A 24,061-nucleotide genomic window follows, 5' to 3' on the forward strand; every position below is an offset into this window, starting at 1 on the left:
TAGTGTAGTCCAGACGCATTGCCAGTAATGTAATGTATTTGTAACCCGGCCCGTGTGGGATGAGCCTCTCCACACCCTGGGACTCTGTGTTGTGTTGTTTATGATGATGAAGGGCGGAGGAGGGACCAGTCGGACACGGGTGGTCGTTATATTGCGGCTCGGACCGCGTCATGCTTTATTTCTCACAACGGCTGGCAGCTCAACCTTAAACAGTACAAGTTAACACTGGCGTTAGACAACAGAAAGATTAAAGGCTTGTGTTGTGTCCTTACTGGTTTCCACAGTAACTGGTTTCCACAGTAACTGGTTTCCACAGTAACTGGTTGCCGGAGATCTGCGCAGTTTCTGTTACGCGTGAGCTGTCCGTGGTACTGAAACAGCAATCGCCGTTAATGTGATAATTTTCTGTCTGATGCAGGTCTATGTTATGCTGTACGTTAACACTTTATCGAGCCTACTGATTGGGTTCATCTGTAGTCGGCACTTTGTGCAATAAAATGATTTATTGTGCCGTGCGATAGAGCCGATATGCATGTTTTGTCTTTACTGTTGTATTGTGTACAGCCTTTATAAAGCTCTGTTGGGAGAGCTTGTGTGAAATATTATTTCTGCCTTCGCCACTGGTAGTATTCCCTCTGGGTCCAAAACGGATTGCGCTACATACACAAAGTTTCTAGTAACCCGCAATCCTGCTGATCTGCATCTCTCAGTCATCATCTGGTATCCATGGAGACACCCGGTGGCGAAGCAAGAAATAATATTTCGGGTGGGCCAGTACAAAAGTGGATGGGCCATCTTTTCCCAGAAAAAGGACTCGTAAAAATGTAGAACTATAAAAATGACAAATATAGACAAACTGGAAAAATAGTGACTATTTTACTTTGCAACATTATGCATTACAAAGGAAATGACAGCAAAACACTGCCTCTAACACAAGCTCTCCCAACAGAGCTTTATAAAGGCTGTACACAATACAACAGTAAAGACAAAACATGCGTATCGGCTCTATCGCACGGCACAATAAATCATTTTATTGCACAAAGTGCCGACTACAGATGAACCTAATCAGTAGGCTCGATAAAGTGTTAACGTATAGCATAACATAGACCTGCATCAGACAGAAAATTATCACATTAACGGCAATTGATGTTTCAGTAGCACGGACAGCTCACGCGTAACAGAAACTGCGCAGATCTCCGGCAACCAGTTACTGTGGAAACCAGTAAGGACACAACACAAGCCTTTAATCTTTCTGTTGTCTCACGCCAGTGTTTCTGTATAAGTATCCAATTTTTTGTTTTAATTTACTTGTAAGTATGTCAATATGAAATTTGAATGTGAGTTTTTGATCTAACCAGACGCCCAGATATTTGTATTGTGAAACCCTTTCAATGCTGTGACCTGTTACAGTGGTGATATGTAGACCATCTTCAGCAATATGTCTGGCTCTTGAGAATATCATGTATTTGGTTTTGTCTGAATTGAGAACTCATTTTAGATTGAGAAGAAAATATTGCAGTTTGTTGAAGGCTTGCTGGAGAGTTTCAATGGCTGAATGTGCAGTGTTTGAGGTGCAATACAGAACTGTGTCATCGCCGTAGAGGTGGGCGTTACAATTTGTTATAGTGGATGTAATGTTGTTAATGAAAATGGTAAACAGGACAGGACCCAATATTGAACCTTGTGGGACCCCCTTTGTTAATGGTAAAAATTCAGAGCGGTTGGATGCGAGGGTCTGTGGGATAGGTAGTCCTGGAACCATTTACATGTACTGGAGTCAAAGCCATTGTTACTGAGTCTTTGTAGCAGAGCATGGTCAACAGTATCAAATGCTTTTGATAAATCCACAAAGAGGGCGGCACAATAATTTCCTTTGTCCATGGCACATATAATATTGTTTGTAACAGATGTAATAGCAGTAATTGTACTATGTTTTGATCTGAAACCAGATTGTAGGGGACTCAGCACATCATTTAGTGAGAGGAATGTTTTGAGCTGATTGCTGACGAGAGATTCAAGAACTTTAGCGAGACAGGGCCATTTTGAAATTGGTCGATAATTGTTGAGGTTTGACTTATCACCACTCTTATGTAGTGGGACAATATGTGCTGATTTCCATACTTGAGGGATAACGCCAGAAGAAATGGACAGATTGAACAGGTATGTAATTTGGTCTACTATGTGAGGAGCACCAAGCTTTAAAAAATAAGGATCTATTTTATCCTCGCCTGTTGATTTTCTTTGATTGTCTAAACCCTGAAGTGCTTTGATAACAGCATAAGACATAAAAGGTTGAAGTGTAAACGGGGAAGGGTGGTTTGAACAGTGGTGGTTTGGAGACACATGAGGCAGCAGCTGACCAGCAAGACCAGGATATACTGTATCAAATTGGTTTCCAGCAGCAACAAAATGTGCATTGAAAGCATCACAAATGTCATATGGTTTATCTATTATACTGTCATTTGATGTGATAGAAGGAGGAATAGATGTACATGATTTGTTTTTCTTTATATTAACTGCTCTCCAAAATTTTGATGGGTTTGTAAAGGAGCTGGAGATTAAGTCAATGTGATAATTTGCTTTAGCTTTTCTTAAGGCGGAAGTGCATTTGTTCCTTAGTTTTTTTAATGTAAGCCAGTGAGCTGCCTCATCGGTGCACCTTGCTGTGGCCCACGCTTTGTCTCTTGCTTTGAACATAAGTGCTAGGTCAGTGGTGAACCAGGGGCTAGTTCTATTTTTAACTCTATGTTTCTTATATGGTGCGTGTTTATTGATAAATGACAGAAAGTAATTTGTGATATTGTTTGTGGGTGTATTATGCGTTCTAGACGGGTTGATGGCTCAATTTCATTGTACTTGTACTTGTACTCTGTGCAATGACAATAAAGGGTTCATTCATTCATTAATTCATTAACATAATCCAGAGCTGAATCTATATTTGGTATTTTATGCGTGTGGTGAATATTACTTGCAGAAAGGTCACAGAGAAAAGCCTCCTCGTTGAAGTGTTTAAAGTTTCTTTTGAGTATAATTTTAGCAAGTACAAAACACACTCAAATATGCTAGATTACTGTGAAAACTAACCTCATACCTCTTCGGGGGCAAAAACATAAAAAAAACAAAACATAAAAACATTGAACTCCTTGACATTATCTTTACAGTATCACCTCACTTGAGTTAGTTTAACGATCGACAGTATCAAGTCTCTTTTTGACTTTAGTCCATATCAAAACAGGCTTTTGCATAGTACTGTGTATATATATCTTTTATTTTGCCCATGTATGCATTTTTTTTACACATGCTGGTATGTATAAAAACATAGCGACTAATCGATTAATTGATCGTTAATGTTATAGATAATCGAGTGGGCAGGTTACTTCCAAACGCCCATCCCTTACTGAAATATTGTTAATTTGCCATGATAACTATTTGCTTACTGTTGTGTTAATAGCTCGTTACAAATGCAACTCATGATGTTACAACTGAGTCTACATGCTTCAACTGTAACATTGGATAGCATCTACTTTTGGTTTAATTACCAACAGATCTGTTTAGTCGATTGAAATACTTTCAATGGTGTATCATAGCAGACAGAAAATTCTCCTTAAAACATTACTTATGTAGGTGAAAAAATATTAATTTTTGTAATTTTGTAGCGGAAAGTGTACTTTTAATCATAATCATCATCTTAAGTCTTACTCTTTTCACTTTTATGCAGACGATTTGCAGATATATCTGCCCATGTGTCCTAACGATAACACTGCATTCACTAAGCTCCTGGACTGCATTTCTGACATAAAGCGGTGGCTGGCACAGAACTTTTTGCATTTAAACGACAGCAAAACAGAATGCATTTTGTTTGGTTCACCATCTTCGTCAATTGTTTCCGCCACAAACTCTGGCACTCTGGCCCCCTTTTTAAAATCACATGTTAAAAACCTTGGTGTAATATTTGACAATGGACTCAAATTCGACAAACAGATTAGTTCTGTTGTCAGCACAAGCTTCTTTCAGCTCCGTCTCTTGGCCAAAGTTAAATCTTTCCTCAGTCGGCCGGATCTCGAGAAGGCAATCCATGCTTTTATCAGTTCGAGACTCGATTACTGCAATGCCCTCTACGTTGGCCTCAGCCAGTCTTCCATCTCTCTTCTTCAACTAGTACAGAACGCCGCTGCCCGATTTTTAACAGGCACATCGAGACGGGAACACATTACCCCTGTGCTGTCATCACTCCACTGGCTTCCAGTCCGTTTTAGAATTGATTTTAAAATTTTGTTATTTGTTTTTCAGGCCGTTAATGGACTGGCCCCATCTTATCTGTCAGAGATTTTAACTGTTCGCAATTGTGGCAGAGCCCTGCGCTCTTCGGGTCAACTTCTCTTAGAGGTCCCGAGGACACGGCTTAAACAGTGGGGCGATCGGTCTTTTGCCGTCGCTGCTCCAAGGCTGTGGAACAAACTGCCCCCTGACATTCGTTTCACTTCTGATCTCAGCCTTTTTAAATCAAAGTTGAAGACCCACTTTTTTAGGTTGGCATTTGATTCTGCCAACTCTGTTTCTTAGGTCTACTTATTTTGTTTGTTCCTTCTATGTATGGCTATGGTCTATGGCTCGTACTAACTTGCAGCACTGCAGCACTTTTATTTTGTACTTATATGTTATGCATGTGTTATGTATTGTTTTTATGGATTTCCTGTGAAGCACTTTGGGTACCTTCTGGCTACTGTAAAGGGCTATACAAATAAACTTGATTTGATTTGATTTGATTTACTCAATTTTTTGATGATTATAGATAGACTTTTCTATAAATAAATGAATGTGGTGTAGGCTGTGAAATGAATCAGACTGAAAGGAAGACTGAGCCTCTGGATGAACTGTGTGCCTGCTTTCATTTCCTTAGTCTGTAGTCCAGCACATGGTTTGCTTAATTTTGTAGAGGAAAGGAAGTTCCTCTTTACCAGGAAAATTCAAATTGCTTCAATGATCTTGTGATGCATAGGGAAGAAAGAAATTTCACTTTTAGTTCTAATGTGTTTCTCCCATGCTACGTGTTACAAGTTGCATGGAGTAAGTATGTGGTTTGAACATTGAACTGCTAAGGCCTGCCAGCAAACTCACCTTCTTGTTTTGCAGAACAAGGCTTTTTTACTTTCCGATACTGATACAAGGCCATTTAAATGATACATGTTCTGCTTGGTCCTGTGGTTTTTTTTACAGCTATATTCATGAACAAAATGTATCATCTTAACTGGTTCCTGTCATTTGTTTTGAGGTCAGTTTGAAGCTTAGGAGCCTTTCGTTCTGACTGAGAGAAGACGATGGTTCAGATTATATATGTGATTGTTCCCTCTCAAGGGTTCACACACTCATGACTTCCTTGTTCCTTAAACATCAAATGAGCAGGGGAATTCCTGCACAGATTATCATAGACAAATAGTGCTTATCAAATCTAGAACAGAATGGATTTGGGTCATTTGAAAAACACATTAAAGAGCAGCTTTGAGTTTCCTTCCAATTATTGTGCTTAAATTCCCTGCAAGCATCCCTTACATTACAAATCCTCAGCATGTCTTCATACTTGTCTTTTTAATATGTTTATGCTTTCTTAATCATGCAGTTAATTCCAAATATAACATAGAAATACAGAGTATTAATTTGAGCAAAACTAGCTCAATGTATCAAACCTAGCTAGCATGAATTACTGAGTTTGATCCAAGATTTATGTCATTTCATTTTTTCAATCCTCAGCATGTCTTCATACATGTCTTTTTAATATGTTTATGCTTTCTTAATCATGCAGTTAATTCCAAATATCTCACTTTTTGCAGGTCTCTTCTTCTAAAAAATATATTTTTCAGAATTCAGATGTATTTTAGTCCTTTATTGGCCAATGGTTTGTTATAGGGGCAGATTCTGTCAGTTTCTGATTTAATAGTGAACACAGAAGTTGATATAGCCGGTGATAGCGTAGGTCAACAATTCAGGGTTATTACAGGAGTAAATCCCATTCAGTGGCATCAGAACAACCACTTAGCTCTTCAATTGAGTCAATTGTGCAAGCCTAAATTCAATTATTCAAATCTGGCACAAATTTGTACTTTTACTTCTGGTTGTCAAAGGTCAAGGTCACTTTGACCACACAAAGCCTGTTATTGGCCATAACTCAAGAATTCACATGTGAATGATGACAAAACTGCGTTCATTCATTCATTCATTATCCTTCACTCCTTATTCAAATTTGGCGGCAGACTATCACAGGGCTGACTCATAGAGACAGACAACCATTCACGCTCTCATTCACTCCTATGGGCAATTTAGATTCACCAATTGAACCTAAGCTGCATGCCCTTGGACTGTGGCTGCAAGCCAGATTCAAACCCATGACCCCTTTGCTGTGAGACGAGGGTGCTAGTCAGTACACTACCAAGTCTAATGAATGCTATATACAAATCAGTGGATATGCTGAACTAAATGATAAAAAGACATTTACGGCGTATTAAACAATGGTTATACATGTTGGCAGCAGAATGTGGACAGGTGATTCCTGAATGTGCGGAAAGTTTTCAAATTCAGTATTTAAAATCTAGTGACAAACCACTTTCATTAGGGCAACACAGAACTTGTTGCATGACACATAAAATGGGATATTACAAAGCCAGTGTTTTGACAAAACCCAAAGACATTATGGCCCAATTTATCCAATTTTATAATTTGTAATAATCTCAGATAACATTTTAGTGGGGAGTACACGTTTATCTCAGCGAGCACTTGGCTGGATCTCACAGTCGAGTGATGTTCTGCCAATTTAGAATCTCTTTTCTAGGTAACACTGTAATACACTTTGGCTTTTACTTTCTTCCCTCCCATGTTGCAAATTAGTTTCTTTACATTGCCTGATCATTTTGTTAGCTTACATTGGTGTTTGGAGGGCAGAATTTTATATTCATATTCACTATGCAAATTGCCATATTTGTTTTATAAAAAGGTACATGCGTACCATAAAAAACACTGTAGCAGCTTCACATCTTTACTTTATATTTGTGGTCCTTAAAATTCGTCTTTCTCTTTTTTAAGGGATAACACCCAATATTGACATTGACATGAAGCATGTGGGATACACACCTTAGAGATGAAAGTGCAGATTCTTTCTGGGGTTAAGAAAATGTCAGTTTTTTTGTCGACACAAAAAACAAGAGAGAAAGAACCAACACCCTATGAATCACAGGACCACTGAAGCAATATCTCTTTTCTGGTTCAGAGGAAATTCCTTCAGAGGCCTTCATCCAGTCTAGTCTATTTCCCTGATGACTCTTGGATTAGTGCCAAAGAGGAAGTGAAATCCCCTGAAGCAAACAAAACTGTAAGTGTTGTCAATTTATTGCAACAGATAAAACGTTCCCACCTACCGCTGAATCACTGATAGTGAGGTGTATTGCTTCAGAGGTTAAATCATTTTTTTCTGATGGTGCACAGGAGATATAAAAGGAAGACAAGTTCTGCAAGCTTTCCATCCAGAAGCTGCTTTCTGTCTGCCATCTGCTTGAATCTAAGTGACTACAGCCCCCTCTCTGAGGTAAGAAAACAACATTTTAAAATAAAGTTCAAGGTGCTGTTCACTGCAGTGCATATCTATGCTCATCTGAGCTGGGAATGGCTCCACATGGCTCTCATTCTCATTAACAACTAATCAAATACAGAGAAGCTCGCTTCACTGGATCATTTCATAGCAAATATTTGTGTACCAGCAAACACGAAAAGTTTTCCTTGCAGGTTTAACTTTTAACCTATGTTATCATTGACAAATATATATGTTTTGCTGAATATTTCCAGCACGCACTCACACACACACACACACACACACACACACACACACACACGGTTAAATTTTACTTAATGTCCTTGAGTACATTGCCAAGTGTTTGTCTGTCTCTCAGTCTGTAGACAACCTTGTAAGATAAGATAAGACATCAAGATGCATCGAAGATTGGTGTGGACCAAGCAAGGGTGAAGTAGTAGCCAGAAGTAGTGCCTGTCATTAACTCAGGGAGTCTGCTTGTATGAATGACAGTTACACACACACACACACACACACACACACACACACACACACACACACACATTTATTACAAGGAATCACTGCCTTTCTAATGTAAATAGACAAGCAGACAAGTTGTGCTGTGTTGTGAATTGTGCCGTTGTGTTGTGACTTTTGTATTCGGCCACTGTACATGTGACCAGATAGTTAAAACAAACTACAATATCAGTTTGTCCCAACCTGCCAAATCCCACTCTAATCCCTGTGTGTAGGTGAACTTTTTGTGTTCTGTGTTATTTTGTGTTCAGAATTCATTTTTTTAATTGATGGTCTTAAATTTAATGGTGGAAAACCTGGTGCATCTTGTATGACAAGCTAATATATTTATTTATACATTTTTCCGATGGCAATTGTTATTGTGATGCCTGTATTTTACACTATAGAGGTACATTTTTCTGCTTTTCAGTTTGAAAATGGTGACTTACCAAGCAACGGTACACACTGCTGACCTCGACAACGCCGGCACTTTAACCAATGTCTTCGTTAAGCTGGTCGGCACAGATGGGGAGAGTGAACGCCAATTGCTCAGAGGATGTAATGGGGCTTCATCATTCAAAAGAGGAGCGGTACGTATGATATAGCCCTATCTATATTTAAATACATAACACGCCTCCTCAACTTTGCCTGTATGAGGCTACAGGCACATTAAATACTTAGAGATGCTGTCGTAAAACCCTCACCATCACAGAATATTCGCTGCTTTGCAACTTTTCAACAGCTGGCCACAAGGCGAACAAAGCAACATAAATCCTCAGAAAATTGGAATTGTATACAGTGCTCATATTGTAAGAGTGTCAACTATTCTACAAATTAATAATTGTATGCTTATTATTGTTTCTGTCATCACTCCAGGTATCTAGTTTCACCGTGTCCTGCCCTGCCTCCATTGGAAAGCTGGTCCTGATAGAGCTGGAGAAAAAACATTTCCTGTTATCCAAAAATGGTCAGCCGGATTCCACAGGGCACTCCTGGTTCCCTGCCAAGGTGGAAGTGACATCTCCTGAGGGAGAGACCTACGACTTTCCCATCTACCGCTGGATCTCTGACAGCGAGGTGCACCGCTTCAGAGAGGGAACAGGTTTGTGGAAATTAGCTCCTGTACATCCTGTACACTGTTCACTGACCACAGAAGACATAAAAGGAAGAAGAGTTCTGACTATAATGAGGTTAGAGTACATTCATGCCAACATACTGTATACATCAACGTTTTCAAACTTGGTGTGGTTCTTTCTTTTAGCTTTGAGAGTCTTTGAAGACAGCCATCGTTATGGCCTGTACAGTCGGGAGCAGGAGCTGTGCCAGCGAAAGAGAGACTATCAGTGAGAGCTCACAGCTTCTACACATTTTAACTTTATACACCACAAAACTAACATGCATCCAAACCTCCTCTGCTTTTGTTTAAACATTTAATTATATTAACAGCTAATGACATTGTTACAGCTGTCATGGTTCATTTAAATGGCTTATACTTTAATATACGTTGCAAACTCTAAATTACAACTGCACATACACTAGTAGACTGTATGTAAAATGTTCTTCAACTGCTCTTTTCTATTTTCCCAGCTGGCATGTGTATGCTGAGGGGATACCCCAATGCCTGAAGGCATTGGACATTTGGCATCTGCCTCATGAGGTCATCTTCTCATTGCGCAAGGACTTGGAGGTTGTTTACACTCTACAGTCAGGGTAAAGTCCTTAAATTATGTGAAAAAACATACCTCACATACGTATACATCAAACATATTTCAGACATCATAATGAAGTTACCCTTTTATTTTCAAGGATACTTCAACTGCAACTGGAGGGACTGGCTAATTCCAAGGAGAACTGGTCTGATATTGATGATATCAATAAGGTGTTCTGCTCCAGGAAGACTGAAATATATGGTAGCCTACTATCAATGTAGTTTAATGGAATACTTGATAATGTATGAATACTATCAATAATAACATTAATAATTATATGTTGTTATTGTTGTAAAAGTACAAAGTTTTATTTATTTTGAACCTATTTAAAACATGTTAAAAAGCTGATTAGGATAAAAACAAATGGTTAAAGTAAATATAATCCAAACAAAGGATATGAACAGGATATACTATAGCTGCCAGTGGCAATGATCCCGGTCCAAGCATTTTGAACTCAATGACAACTTTACAACGTACCACATGTATGAATTGCTATTATTGTTGACTTGGTCACCTGGAGATTTGAACCCTGGACCTTTGCATACCAGAGAATAATACTGTTATGTGGTTATGTGTTTAGATAAAGTACTTAATTAGAGTATACTTAGTATGCCTCTGTGTAAGTACAACTTTTTTAATTCGCAAGGACCACTCATCCAAACTACTTCCAACTTGACACTGCGCTTCCCTGGGTCCTGAGCTATACACCTGCCATTATAGACTTGCATCACACAGCCAGTCGCAGCAATTTACAGTCAGAAACACTGTCTGAATATACTCCGGTTAACAGGGGAAAAACACCAGATAGAAACTTGACCGTAAATAGTCGATTGCCTGGGGCCCCGACTTAAAGGTCTCCAATTAGCTATATATTCATTAACATCAAGCAAACCAGATGTTTGATGCATTTGTACAATTCATTAAAGTACATTTCCATTGGCTTTTGCTTGCAAACTGCTCAAAGAATGTGGATTGGCAATCAGATCTCAGTGCATCTTAGCTGCATTCAACACTTGTACTGAAAGCTGTCCACTAGTCATCATGTCACACAAGATGCATGTTAATGCCAGAAAAGTACAGGGCCGGAGATTTTATACTCTGTTCTATTTTCAGACTATGTCCGGCGACATTGGAAAGAGGACAGTTTTTTTGGCTACCAGTACTTGAATGGTATCAACCCCATATTGATCCGACGCTGTTCAGCTCTGCCAGATAACTTCCCTGTCACTGACAACATGGTCTTCCCCGGTGGACAGTGTAGCTTGGCAGATGAAATGAAGGTAATTGCCTTGACCTTAATTGATCTTAGTATTAATCATGTTTTCCTCCATGTTAAATTAACATGTTCCACGTAGAAGTTCACTGAGTATATACATGGGATTGAAATAACTTTCTTAGTTCTAATTCACTAAAACAGAAAGGCAACATGTTCCTGTGTGACTACAAGCGTTTGGATGGACTAGAAGTAAACAACGTCGATGGGAAGAGGCAGTACTTGATGGCTCCTCTTGTCCTGCTCCACAAAACACCTGATGATAAGCTGATGCCAATTGCTATTCAGGTACGATCAAGCAGAGCAAATAGACGTGTCACATGTTTACTTAACCCTGAAGCTACCTTGCTAACCTTAAATCCTGCCTTGTAGTACAGGGCCCAGTACTGGTAATGGATCTAATGAATCAAATGAACCACATCCCTCTTCCTTCTCCTGCAGCTGAAGCAGACTCCAGCAGATGACAATCCCATCTTCTTCCCCACTGATTCTGAGTACGACTGGCTGCTGGCCAAGATTTTTGTGAGAAGTGCAGATTTCAACGAGCATGAGCTCAACACTCACCTGCTGCGCACTCATCTGCTGGCTGAGGTGTTTGCAGTGTCGCTGCTGCGCAACCTGCCCATGGTGCACCCACTGTACAAGGTAACTGAAGGGAGAACACTAAACTTACTGGAGTTTTAGTTTCTTCAAGTTGCTGATTTGTATCTGACTCTATTAACATGTTATTAATAGAGTTCCCTTGTTTCCTCAGCTCCTCATACCTCACACTAGCGGCACTCTAGTGATCAACAACCTGGCTCGAGCTCTGCTAATATCTGAGAATGGATTTTTCAAAAAGGTATGAAAAGACCAACGTGATCAGTAGTCCATTCCCTAAACAATGTTTTTTTTCTCAATATCATGTACAATATTTTTATTCACTTTAATTGCCTGTATATTTGATGGTTTCCTAGTATACAGCTACTGGTGGAGAGGGGGTGACCACACTCCTGCAGAGATCTCTGTCCTCAATGACCTACAGCTCTCTCTGCATACCAGAAGACATTGCTGAGCGTGGGCTGGAGGATGTGCCGAACTTCTACTACAGAGATGATGGACTCAAGCTTTGGGACGTCATCCACAGGTAGTTAAGGTGTCATGACATTGACAGGGGAAAAAAGCCAAATTTTGTTTCGTATCATTTAAACAAAAGAGATACAATTTACAAATGGGCATGTTTTAGAGGTGCTGGTATATTACCACAAAGTGACGGTAAATGGTAAATGGACCTGCACTTATATAGCGCTTTTCTAATCACTTTGCGACCACTCAAAGCGCTTTACACTACAGACTGCGCTCATTCACCCTTTCACACACACATTCATACTGGTGGCAGAGGCTACCCTAAACGGTGTCACCTGCCACCATTGGGAATTCATTCACACACTGACGAACGCAGCATCAGGAGCAATGGGGGGTTCAGTATCTTGCTCAAGGATACTTCGACATTTAGGCTGCCATGGTCAGGGATCCAACCACCAACCTTCCAATCAATGGACGACCCGCTCTACCAACCGAGTCACCTGCCCCCAAAGCAAAAGTGTGCCAATCTTCCCATCAGACACACAACAGAAGCCGACCAGTTTCTAAAAATACCCAACTATTTCTTTAAAGTAGTATGATCCACTTTGTTCAATATTGCATCAAAGTCTACAATATAAACTGATATATACTAATATAATATAATAATACTCCTACTAAAGAGATGACTATTTAATCTTGTGAAAAAGTGTCTCACTGCCGCCCAAAATGTGTAGTTCAACTCATGATGTGTTTCACATTAACTCATTTATATTTCTCAAAGGTTTGTGCAGAGAGTGCTCGGCTTCTATTACAAGAGTGACGACGAGGTCCTGAAAGACTCTGAACTGCAGAAGTGGATTGCTGATATCTATGAACATGGTTTCCTTTCCCAAGCAAGCACAGGTGGGCCAACAGTGTTTGAAAGAAGATTCTGACTCCAGGGTTACATAGCTCATTATAACTACCATAACTTTAGCCAGTTTAGCCAAAGACACAAGGAGAATATATCCGATGGATCATAACAAATTATAAATTCTAACTTTCTAAAAAAAGGAATGATTCAGCAATTAATGGTGGTATCAGAGGCTGCAAGCTTTTATTTGTGAATCTGATTGTAAAAGTCCTTATAATAACAAGTACTTTATTAGGCTACCATGTTTCCTTTTTTTTGTATTTAGGATAGGATTTTATCGTGAATGGCATAAACACAATTGAAAAACATTGACCTGGACATCTTAAATGAATGCAGTTTATTCCCTCTGATTCTCAGGAATTCCTCAGAGTTTTACCACTGTGGCTGAGATGGTCAAGTTTGTCACCATGGTGATCTTCACTGGCTCAGCACAGCACTCAGCTGTGAACGGTGGACAGGTGAGGCCTTTAATTTTGCTGTTTTTCTGAAATATGCAATTAGGCACAGTGATGATTTTAAGCTCAATGCAACAAATGCTAACACACTCACAATGATGACACTAACATACATATTTTGCAGTGCATGAGAGAACCACATTCAGTCTTTTGTCTCTTAACAAGTTTTCCTTGTGTCTTGTTTGATTCAGCTCGAAGCCACAATACCTGCCCACCAGAACTCCTGCACATATAAACCAATTAACTTTTAACAAAACAACATTTAATAACCGTTAAAATATTTCAGTGTGGATCTTAGTGGACAGACTGACCCACAGACTGACATGGCTTTAATAAGTATCAATCACTCATCTGTCAATCATTCCTTCATTGCAGTACGACTACAGTGGCTGGATGCCCAACAGTCCCGTCTCCCTGCAGCATCCTCCACCAACCACAAAGGGGACAACAAGTAAGGCCACAATGCTGCAGACATTGCCTAACAAGGGCGCAACAGCTAACGGAATGGCCGTCTTGTGGCTACTCAGCCAGCAGTACTCTGACTTCGTAAGTATCCAAAACCTCATGAAAACATATTTAAATAAATCACATTCATATTCAAGTGATGTTAAGTAGGTACATTTGTCATTAGAACAAAAATGTCCTCTTCAAGCCACTGAAATCCTGCTTACTTACTTCAGCTGTCCAATATTTTGCCAAAAATTCATGTTTCTAAAAGATTTGTTCACAAAGTTAGTGGAAAAACTGACTTTAAAATATGCCATTGTTCTCCTCAGGTCCCTCTTGGCCATTACCCAATGAGACATTTCAGTGAGGAGGTTCCCTGCAAGCTGATCAAGGTTTTTCAAGCAGAGCTTGAAGTGTTAAGTGCACACATCAAAGCCAGAAACAAAAGTCTGGAGATCCCATACACATACCTGACTCAAGCAGAGGTTGATAACAGTGTGGCCATTTGAACATGAGAAGGCGTGACCTCCTCAGCTTTCGGCCAAAATCCAGCTTCATGTCAACCATCAAAAAGAAATTACTGCAAGATTAGATGAAAACTGTTACTAATGACTTATTGTTTAAAATGATGTAAAAAATAATTGTAGGGAGCTATGCTTTGCTAAATTAACCGTTAGCTATGTTGTGTAATGTGCATGTTAAAACAAATTACTAGAAGGAAGATTAAATCTGACTGAACTGTATCTGTTCCTTCTGTGCCATATTTAATAAAGAACTCATTCAAAGCATCTAGATTGTGTGTTTTTCCTCACAATTACAAATATATAATACAAAATGTGAAGTTTCTTACAAAATATGACAAAGTGCACTTGTCTGTCATGAAGGTTTACACATTTTATACTCTCTTTATGTGGTCATTTTTTATCAGTATCAGTTTATGTTTACTAAGGTCTACTGTTAAGTGCGATGCGATTTCCTCACCGAAGTCAAGTATTAGTTGAGTCCACATATGCAGATATGCACCACAATCCATCCAAACACTGCAATCCTGTAGTCTAACATGACTTTTAGGCTATAGATCTTTAGTGTATCATCTGTTGGAAACACGTCTTATACAGGATTAACACTGTCAGGCTACAGTCTATTATCAACCCAATATCAATCTTAAGGACAATATCAACGCCAGTAGAAATCTTCTATTTCACATCATACAGATTTGCACTGTAAGGCTACAGTCTATGATCATAAATCAAAGGATAATATACATTTTATCATACAGGATTTACACCACATGATTGTAACAATAATTTTCTGGGCCAGCAGAAACTCAGTGTGCAGCTCAATGGCATAAGCAAGCACATACTACCCTGCCTCCCCCATTACAGTTCTATATTTCAGACTAATTTTATTGTATGCTCATACTAATACTGAGACTCAGAAGTGCACTCCACAGAGAAAACAACTAAGAGATGAGCCAAGGTCCCAAGATGTCTGGTAAGGACAAGGGAAAAGACAATGGACACTTATCACGGGCACAAGTGTGCGAACTACTTGACCAACAAAAAGCGTTTTACAAAGACCTATTAGAGCTACAGGAAAGCAACTTCAAATCCTGTGTGCGCACCTTGATGGAAACTACTAACTCAAGAATGGATTGCATGGTAAGTGTGAGGGACCGAGTCAGTCAGCAATGAGGACAACAGGTAGTATTTTCAAAAAGAAGGGGTTTTTATTTACTCAAAGTATAAAACAACAATTTTCAAACAAAAGTAATGAAGAACTGGGCCCATTAAAGAGGTCAAACTAATAAAATTGTGTAACGGTCAACTGAACAAACTAACAGAAGACAAACAGACCTCATGACTAATCACGAAGAGGGAACTTATATAGTGGGTGATCAGCCCATACCAAACACGAGAGGGGGTTGACAAACATTGAACACAAAAGACAACAGCTAATTTACCACCAAAGCAAATCAGGAAAATTAACTCAATAAAATAAACAATCTATACTAACCAAACAAAATTAATTGAAATTACTAATTGTCTAAAGAAAGTAAACAGTGAAGTACTTAATCCCCCCTCCCCCCATGGTGTGCTGGCCTTTGGGTTGGCACCAGCACTCTCTTCCATAAAATGACTGAGCTTGTGGGGTGGATCCTTTTGCCTGGCATTCCCAGCTCCCAGCAGCAGCAGCAACAACAGCACTGGTAACTCAAAAAGAAACAGAATTATGAAACTATACCAAACAAAGACTGTACAAAAGCTAACTAAATGTGCGCACTTCAAATAGAAAACTAATGTACTGTCAAAATAATAAAGTGTGTTGTATGAAACAGAGAATCTGTGTGATTTATTTGGATAGTAAATGTTAAACCAATGTAGACTAATTACTGAACTGAATGTATAATGTTAATGAACAATATACAACAACACTTAACAATAAAACAAATGTATGAGTGCAGAGGGTTACCGACATTTATGGTTGTGTGGCCACGGCTGTGGGCCATCACAGTGAGAGCTCCAAGAACTCAAGGTTAGTCTCCAATTTACACAAAAAGAGGTTGATGACCTGAAAACCATCAATGCTAGTCTGTTGAAAGATCACAAAACTAATGAAACTGGCATTATAGAGCTCACAAAATCACTGGCTGTGATAAGACACCAAAACAGACTCTCTTCACAGTCAACACAAGCGTTACAATGTGATCATTGATGGCATTCCTGAAACCGAGCAAGAGAAAGCTTCAGAATTAGTGCGGGAGGTGCTCACACTTTTCAAAGACCAACTGGAGCTAGATCACCACACCATTGGGATAGAACAAATCCACCAGATGGGAAAAACACCCAAGGCAGGGGAGGGCTCTCCTGTGCCTCGTCCCTGTTCCCTTCTGGTGAAGCTGCAGAGGATCGAAGATAGAGACATAGTCCTGAGCAATGCAAAAAAGCTAAATGGATAATGTGTATAGAAGGGATGGGAACAGATTTGGAGAGGTGTTGCTTCTTACGTTCAAAGCCATCTTCCTGTGAAAGTTAGGGAGGATATTTTGTGCAGTGAAATAGAGGCACTATGGCTTCAAATTAACCTGCCCCATATCAAACCTATTGTAGTGGGCTGCTGATATAGGCCGCCAAATTCAGATCGGCATTATGTAGATGTCATGGGCGAGATGCTGGATAGGGTGTGTGAACTGAATATGGAAACTATCTTTGTTGGAGATATCAATGTTGATTGGCTGTCATCCAACTGTCCTTTAAGAAATCAACTGGTTACCATTACTGATGAATGTTGTCTGAAACAAGTGGTGACGAAACCAACAAGAATAAGCTCCAACAACAAAGGTATTAACACAGCATCCTGTATTGACCACATCTATTTGAATGCAGCTGACTTGTATACTAAGGCTGTATCAGTCCCAATAGGATGCAGCGACCACAATATTGTGGCGGTTGCAAGGAGAATGAAGGCTCCCAAAGAAAGAGCTAGAGTAATACATAAAAGGTCCTACAGAGGTTTTTCTGAAGAAGCTTATTTGGCAGATGTTAGCAATATCTGTTGGTCCATGATATACAAGGAAACCGATCCAAATGAAGCACTTGATCACTTTCATGCTAAGTTTGTACCAGTCATTGATAAACATGCACTGGTCAGAAAAATGACTGTGAGGTCTTGTAGGGCGCCATGGGATGATGTGGAACTTAAGCACTGTATGTCTCATCGTAATCAGGCTAAGGAAAGGGCACAGCTAAGTGGCTGTTTTAAGGACAGAGAAAACTATTATAAACTGAGAAACCAAGTTACAAAGCTAAATCAAAGGAAAAAGAAACAATATTATTCCTTACAACTAGCGAGGACAAAGAATGACCCAAAAAAGCTTTGGGATACATTAAATGGTTTGATGGGAAGAATGATATCGCCACAACCCACATTCATCGAAAGTGGGGTACCTTTATTACAAAACCTAAAGAAATTGCAAATCATCTTTTCCATTCTTCAGAAGTAAGGTAGACAAATTTAGGAAAGAATCATCACAGAGTACTGACAAATGTCCATCCATCGCCTACATTCAAGATTATATGGAGGACAAACCTTGCCAGTTTGACTGTGCAAACAATGGCTCAGCTGATAAAACTATGTGGTGACAAACAACCAGGTTTGGATGGAATAATAGTAAACTGATTAGAATGGCTGTAGATTATGTTGCAGAGCCAGTTTGTCATATACTGAACACCAGCCTGAAACAAGCCATATTTCCCCAGGCCTGGAAAGAAGCAAAAATTATTCCTCTGCCTAAAGATAAGAAAAAAACATTCTGTGGCTCGAACAGCTGGCTACCAGCAATGAGTAAAATTCCAGAGAAAGCAGTATTCGACCAAATTCAAGAATATTTCTCAGTGAATAATTTGTTAACCAAGTATCAGCATGCTTACAGAAAAGGACATTCCACGTGCACAGCTCCGACTCAAATGTCAAATGACTGGTATAGAGATTTAGACAACAAAATGATATGTGGAGCAGTTCTGTTGGATTTTACAGCAACCTTTGATGTTATTGAACATAGCCTTGTTCTAAAAAACTGGGGTGTTATGGCTTTAAACAATAAACTTTCTGCAGCTACCTGGATGGAAAGCTATCTTGTGAACAGATCCCAGAGAGTGTTCTTCAATGGAAGTCATTCGGACAGTGTGCTTGTGGACAGTGGACTCCCACAGGGAAGCTGCTTAGGCCCTTTAATGTACTCTATTTATACAAATGACTTGCCCCATGTATTAAGACATGCATCTTCGTGTATGTACACGGACGACACTACTGTTTATGCATCAGCTAAAACAGCAGCTGAGGTTACATTGGTCCTTAGCAAGGAGCTAAGCTCCATTAGTAAATGGGTCCATGACAACATGATGGTACTTAACACAGACAAAACCAAAAGCATTATCTTTGGGTCAAACCACTCTCTTAAGGCAGAGCCAGAGCTCAGACTATGCATTGAGGGAACTTTAATCCAGCAGGTTGAAGAAACCAAGTTATTGGGTATCACCCCTGACAACAAACTCTCCTGGTCAAGGCACATTGACAAAGTTGTCAGCAAAGCCGGCAGAGCACTAGACGCTGTAGTAATTATCTCACACCTGACTTAAGGAAATTGGTGGCTTCTTCTCTTGTTCTGTCACAGCTAGATTATTGCCAGATAGTATGGGCAAATGCCAGAAAGAAGGACCTGGGCAAATTACAACGAGCACAAAACAAGGCTTCACGCCTTGCTCTACAATGTCCATATAGAACAAGTACACAGAGTATGCATGCTAGTTTTCACTGGCTTAAAGTCGAAGACAGGCTAGCTGCTGCATTTTATCTGTCTACATGGAGCCTTTTACAATCCAAAACTCCATTTGAGCAGTATAGCCAACTAAATATGAATTTGTCCTCACACCGATATGCCACTCGACAAGTAAATAAGGGCCTGTTCTCACTACCTCGAACTCACACAAATTTCCTTAAATGCTATGTGAAATACAGAGCCATGAAGTCATGGAACTATCTTAATACAGAAATTAAAAACATTACAAGGAAAGATGTGTTCAAAAAGGAAATAAGGAAGTACTTAGGTGAAGCTTACTTGAAACATTAGAGGGACGCATGTGTTATTGGAAATGTGACACTTTTATAGGGATGTTTGCAATTAAATAATTACTGTATGATGTATGACACTGTACGACATTGTATGATGTAAATACTCCTGACATAACGTTTTTTACTTTTGCTAATTTATGTTGGTAATTAGTCCAACTATGATGCAGTATGCCATGATGAATATACTTGTCATTTTACACGGTGGTGTAGTGGTTATCGCTCTCGCCTCACAGCAAGAGGGTTGCCGCTTCGCCTTAGCTTTTAAGGTTAATGAATGAATTAATGTTTTAAATGTGGACCCCACTAAAAGTAGCTCCACTTTAGGGTTGAGCTAATGGGGATCCTTCTAAATAAACAAATAAACAATAAACTCCCAACTTAATATCTCCAAGATCAAAAGACACACGTCTGCTCCAAGTCAAGCTTCTAGCTAGCAAACATGAGCTAACTAACGATTGTCTAGCTATGTTAGATGAGATAACCCAAACCAAATTTAGCAGTTATGGTTCCTGTCAATATTCTTACCACTACTAGTGCAGAACTAGTCCAACAAAATTATGTTAATGACAAAGTCTGTAAAATTAGCACTCTAAGCTAACTAGCAATGTTGCTAGGAACTTGACATAATACAGGGCTGCACAGTGCTAATAGCTAGCTTCACTGAATCCCACATTGGCCAGCTTTTGGTTAATATTCTATCGAAATTTCACATTTACTACTAATATAAAGGGCCATGTTATGTTTCCAATTAATTAAGTGGTGTGAAACTACTTTCAAACCATATATTGTTTTAACCCTGTACATTAGCCTAGGGTTTACCAGAGTTGCAAAAGGACGCTAACGCCGGTGAATTAGTCTAGCGCTATTGTGTTCATGGATCGGTCACTTTAATCTCTTCGCTGTAAAACAATGGGGGTTGCTGATTTTTTTCGAGGGAAATTGTATGTTTCTGGGTAAGCGAAACAAATATCACTGTTATCAACCATCATTATCAACACACCCGGTCCGGTTTCAAAACTTTTCAGTCCTTCATAATCAACATAGTCACAGTACAGTAAAAATACAGATGTAGCCTAAAGCACATACTACACCAGTCTGTGCTATGGATGATTTATCATCTTGGCACCTGTGACATCTTATTTCCCATGTTTTCTAGAGTGTAGGCTACAGATAAGGTGTTTGTATCTATTGTTACATGTCAATGATAGAGATTCTGTGGATTGTGATAACATTACAAAACTATCAACTACTCCAAAAACACTATCAAAAACAGCGCCTGTCCGCTCCATGGCTGCCATTTATATACAGTCTATGATGGCTGCTGATGGTCCTGAAAGCTTGTAGAACATAGCAACAGTAACTAAGGGGGCGGAGCTTTTGCGAACGGCCAATCACAACATTCGAATTCGGGTCATGTATAAGCCAATTTGGGATCAAACAGGACTCATATAAAAATAATGTGTTTTTGTTTCTGTTTTCTTTTTATTATAGTGTAGTACAGTCAGAAGTTCATTCTGATCCACACCCTCGGTAGGTGGCGGTAATACATCCAAAAGGTGTTCGAAGAGTTTGCAGTTTACACTCCACACCAGTAGGTGGCAGTAATGCGCTCCCGTCATAGAAGCGGAAGTAAAACAAGGTACACAACGCTTGCGGGAACCACACGTGGGTACACGGGGTTATCAGAGTAATGTGGCGTTATCAACTTAATTAGAAAAAAAACCATGTCGAAGAGGCAGACACCCATGTCAACAGAAAATCCTGGTTCTGAAGCGGGCCTCGATGTGGAGGAGATGCAGGATCCGCCGCCGGAGACCAGACGGACCCGTAGTGGCCGCAAAGTGCGCACTCCTGCCGCACTGCTGGACTCAGAAGCCCCGGTGAGGACTCCCAGCCGGAGGACCAGGAGATCTGTCCTCCAGGAGCTACCGGCTGTTGAGAAGAAAAACACGCAGGAGACGGTGCAGAAACTCGAGAGTCTGACCGAGGAGAAGCTCAGTATGCCTGCCGAACCGGAGCCCGGTACCGTGTCAGAGCCAGCGGAGCCGCACACGGAGGCTGCGGCTGATACACACGCAGCCACCGGCGTTAGCGGCTGCGGAAACGGCCCTCTGTCCGGGCCTGCACCGGCAGAAAAGCCACCCATGAGTTCCGAAAGCGCCGCAAAGAAGCCTCGTCTGGCTTCAAGTGGAAAACAAGCTCCCGTTATTCCGCTGGGAAAACCCAAATCTGGGAGAGTTTGGAAGGACCGCAACAAGCAGAGGTGAGGAGAGCGTGAAGTGAAGTAGCGAAGTACATTTGCTTGAGTAGTTGTTGTTTTTGTTTGTGCTACTTTAAACTTTAGCTCCGCTGCTCCACTTTTACTTGTAATTGAGTACTTTTACTGTTGGTAAGCTACTTCTACTCGACCGAGTGTAACTATATTATCTATTACCAGTGGTGTACATTTACTCAGGTACTGTACTATAGTACAATTTTAAGGCACATGTACTTTACTTGATTATTTCCATTTTATGTGACTTTATACTTATACTTCACTACATTTGGAGCCAAATATTGTACTTTTACTCAACTATATTTAGCTGCCAGCGTCAGTTACTTTTCTGGTCGAGATTTAACATGAAAACATGACAAATTTAAATCAATATAAATGATCTCATAATGTATTTAGAATATATAAAACAAATTGAGTGGGGCCATTCTGCACAGTGAGTACTTTTCAAGTATATTTTAATGCTGACTCTTTTGTGCTTTTGAATGCAGGACTTATTATTCATTGAGCATTTTTTTATTCTCAGTATTTGGATTAGACAGTTGGATTAGTGCATTAATATTTTACACAGAATACTTTATCAACGGGGGACACTGTGACAGAGAAACAAGCCAAAAAGAAGCGACTTGACAAAAAAAGGTGACTATACCTACCACAATGGGAAAGAGAAGTCATTTGATCTAAACATAGTATATGTATGAATTTATTTAGCATTTGCATGAAAGTAAAGCTATTTATAATTTTCCTCTTTTCTTTTAAGTCTAAAAAAGTTTAACAAAACCAACTGGCGAACAAAAAAGAGGCATGAATGAAAGTAAATGAGTTGCATGTGATGAACTGGATATTGATTGTGTTTGTCATGTCGTTAAAATATTCCACATACTGGGCCTTTGAATGGCTATCTCAATGAAAAAAAAATTGTCGGCACATACAACTAAATCTACATGATGTGCACATTTCACTCATGTTTTGAATCATGAGACAGACAAGAGACTTGTTGGAGGAAGCCCAAGCAACTAAACTTTAGAAACAAACCCAAAAGTATCGCAACCACCATTATTTATAATCAAATTTACAGAAAAACAAGACGTGGTAACACTAATTGTTGCAATTTATCTTGTTGCGTCTTTTAACATGCTATATGTGATTTTTGTCTTTTAGGTTCTCTGCACTGGTAAGAGACAAACCGCTGTGCTCATCTTGGGAAAAGAAGATGGTGGCAAAGCGGGAGAAAGAGCTGGTGAAACAGTATTCTTTACAGCTTAGAGAGGACAAAGCCAGACAGAAAGAGGTAAGTCAAAGTTGTTTGACGATTCAACCACTGAAATGCATTGTAATGTATCTGCACCTTTTTTTAAATTCATTATATATTTCCTGGCTCTATAGGAAAAGAGGAAAAGGCGAGAGGACAACTTGAAACGTCGTGCAGAGAATGAACGCAAAGCAGAGATTGTACAAGTGGTATGTCGACACATGAAAACATCTGGGAGTTAAATGTTTTCTGACACATTTGAGTCAACTTGATGTTCTGTAGAAAGATCTGATCTGCATCAGACTTTGAATTGTACAATGAAAACAGAGGCAATCAAGTAAAAAGCTGGTAATCATAGCAACACAAGCACACTCAATATTTCTACCTGAGTTATGACCTTTTGTTTTTATTCCCCCGCCCGTCTCTTTTGTACCACAGATCAAGAACACAGCAAAGATCAAGAGGATGAAGAAGAAACAACTGAGGAGAATTGAGAAGAGAGACACACTGGCCCTGCTGCAGAAGTCTCAGAAGCAGAGTGGAAAAGCCAAAGGGCAAAAAAATCAAAAGGTTGAGCAAGATTTGAACTAAAGACTGTGAGAAAATAAAAACGCTTCTGTTCAGTACTTTTATATTTGGATGTCTGCAATACAACAAACACTTTTCTATGGGAGGAGATATTTACACATTAAACCAATAAAAGCTTTTTAAATACAGAAGTATTAAGTGAAAATTGGTCAATTGTTGCACAGTAGGTGTGTTTGCTGCTGTTAACGTCTGCCCTTAAAATCAACATCGATCAATAGTTAAAATATACCTTTTTTCCCCATTATATTCATCCTATCATTGATTTTCCTGATTCTGTTGGAGTCAAAGGGAGCCTGTAAAACATCACATATGACCAATTGTTTCTCTTAAAGGTTTTACTTACTGGTCATTTTCATTATGTTGTCACACAAACGGATGCACATCA

The 24,061-nt window shown here is 39.5% G+C and overlaps 2 protein-coding genes across 2 annotated transcripts; both read left to right on the top strand.

Annotated features, from left to right (window-relative positions):
- The first annotated feature begins 7,303 nt into the window (after positions 1 to 7,303).
- LOC131988818 (arachidonate 12-lipoxygenase, 12R-type-like) lies at positions 7,304 to 14,721 on the top strand. Its single transcript, XM_059354116.1, has 15 exons — positions 7,304 to 7,573; positions 8,502 to 8,661; positions 8,948 to 9,173; positions 9,333 to 9,414; positions 9,659 to 9,781; positions 9,878 to 9,981; positions 10,894 to 11,060; positions 11,198 to 11,341; positions 11,495 to 11,698; positions 11,808 to 11,894; positions 12,010 to 12,179; positions 12,900 to 13,021; positions 13,389 to 13,489; positions 13,862 to 14,032; positions 14,263 to 14,721. Exons 2-15 carry the CDS (start codon positions 8,509 to 8,511, stop codon positions 14,440 to 14,442), a joined length of 2,034 nt encoding a protein of 677 aa, XP_059210099.1. The 5' UTR covers positions 7,304 to 7,573; positions 8,502 to 8,508; the 3' UTR covers positions 14,443 to 14,721.
- A 6,357-nt stretch (positions 14,722 to 21,078) lies between these two features.
- ccdc86 (coiled-coil domain containing 86) lies at positions 21,079 to 23,807 on the top strand. The gene is made up of 4 exons (XM_059359630.1): positions 21,079 to 21,827; positions 22,998 to 23,127; positions 23,223 to 23,297; positions 23,527 to 23,807. Exons 1-4 carry the CDS (start codon positions 21,289 to 21,291, stop codon positions 23,677 to 23,679), a joined length of 897 nt encoding a protein of 298 aa, XP_059215613.1. The 5' UTR covers positions 21,079 to 21,288; the 3' UTR covers positions 23,680 to 23,807.
- Positions 23,808 to 24,061: the final 254 nt, after the last annotated feature.

The sequence above is a fragment of the Centropristis striata genome, chromosome 1, assembly GCF_030273125.1.
Source record: "Centropristis striata isolate RG_2023a ecotype Rhode Island chromosome 1, C.striata_1.0, whole genome shotgun sequence".
Lineage (NCBI taxonomy): Eukaryota > Metazoa > Chordata > Actinopteri > Perciformes > Serranidae > Centropristis > Centropristis striata.

Excerpts from the sequence above, each read along its gene's own strand:
- LOC131988818 (XM_059354116.1), top strand. The coding sequence starts at position 8,509 with ATGGTGACTTACCAAGCAACGGTACACACTGCTGACCTCGACAACGCC. Across the intron at positions 9,174-9,332 it reads CCGCTTCAGAGAGGGAACAG|CTTTGAGAGTCTTTGAAGAC; the intron begins GTTTGTGGAAAT and ends TCTTTCTTTTAG. Across the intron at positions 13,490-13,861 it reads CAGCTGTGAACGGTGGACAG|TACGACTACAGTGGCTGGAT; the intron begins GTGAGGCCTTTA and ends CCTTCATTGCAG.
- ccdc86 (XM_059359630.1), top strand. The coding sequence starts at position 21,289 with ATGTCGAAGAGGCAGACACCCATGTCAACAGAAAATCCTGGTTCTGAA. Across the intron at positions 21,828-22,997 it reads AAGGACCGCAACAAGCAGAG|GTTCTCTGCACTGGTAAGAG; the intron begins GTGAGGAGAGCG and ends TTTGTCTTTTAG. Across the intron at positions 23,128-23,222 it reads ACAAAGCCAGACAGAAAGAG|GAAAAGAGGAAAAGGCGAGA; the intron begins GTAAGTCAAAGT and ends CTGGCTCTATAG.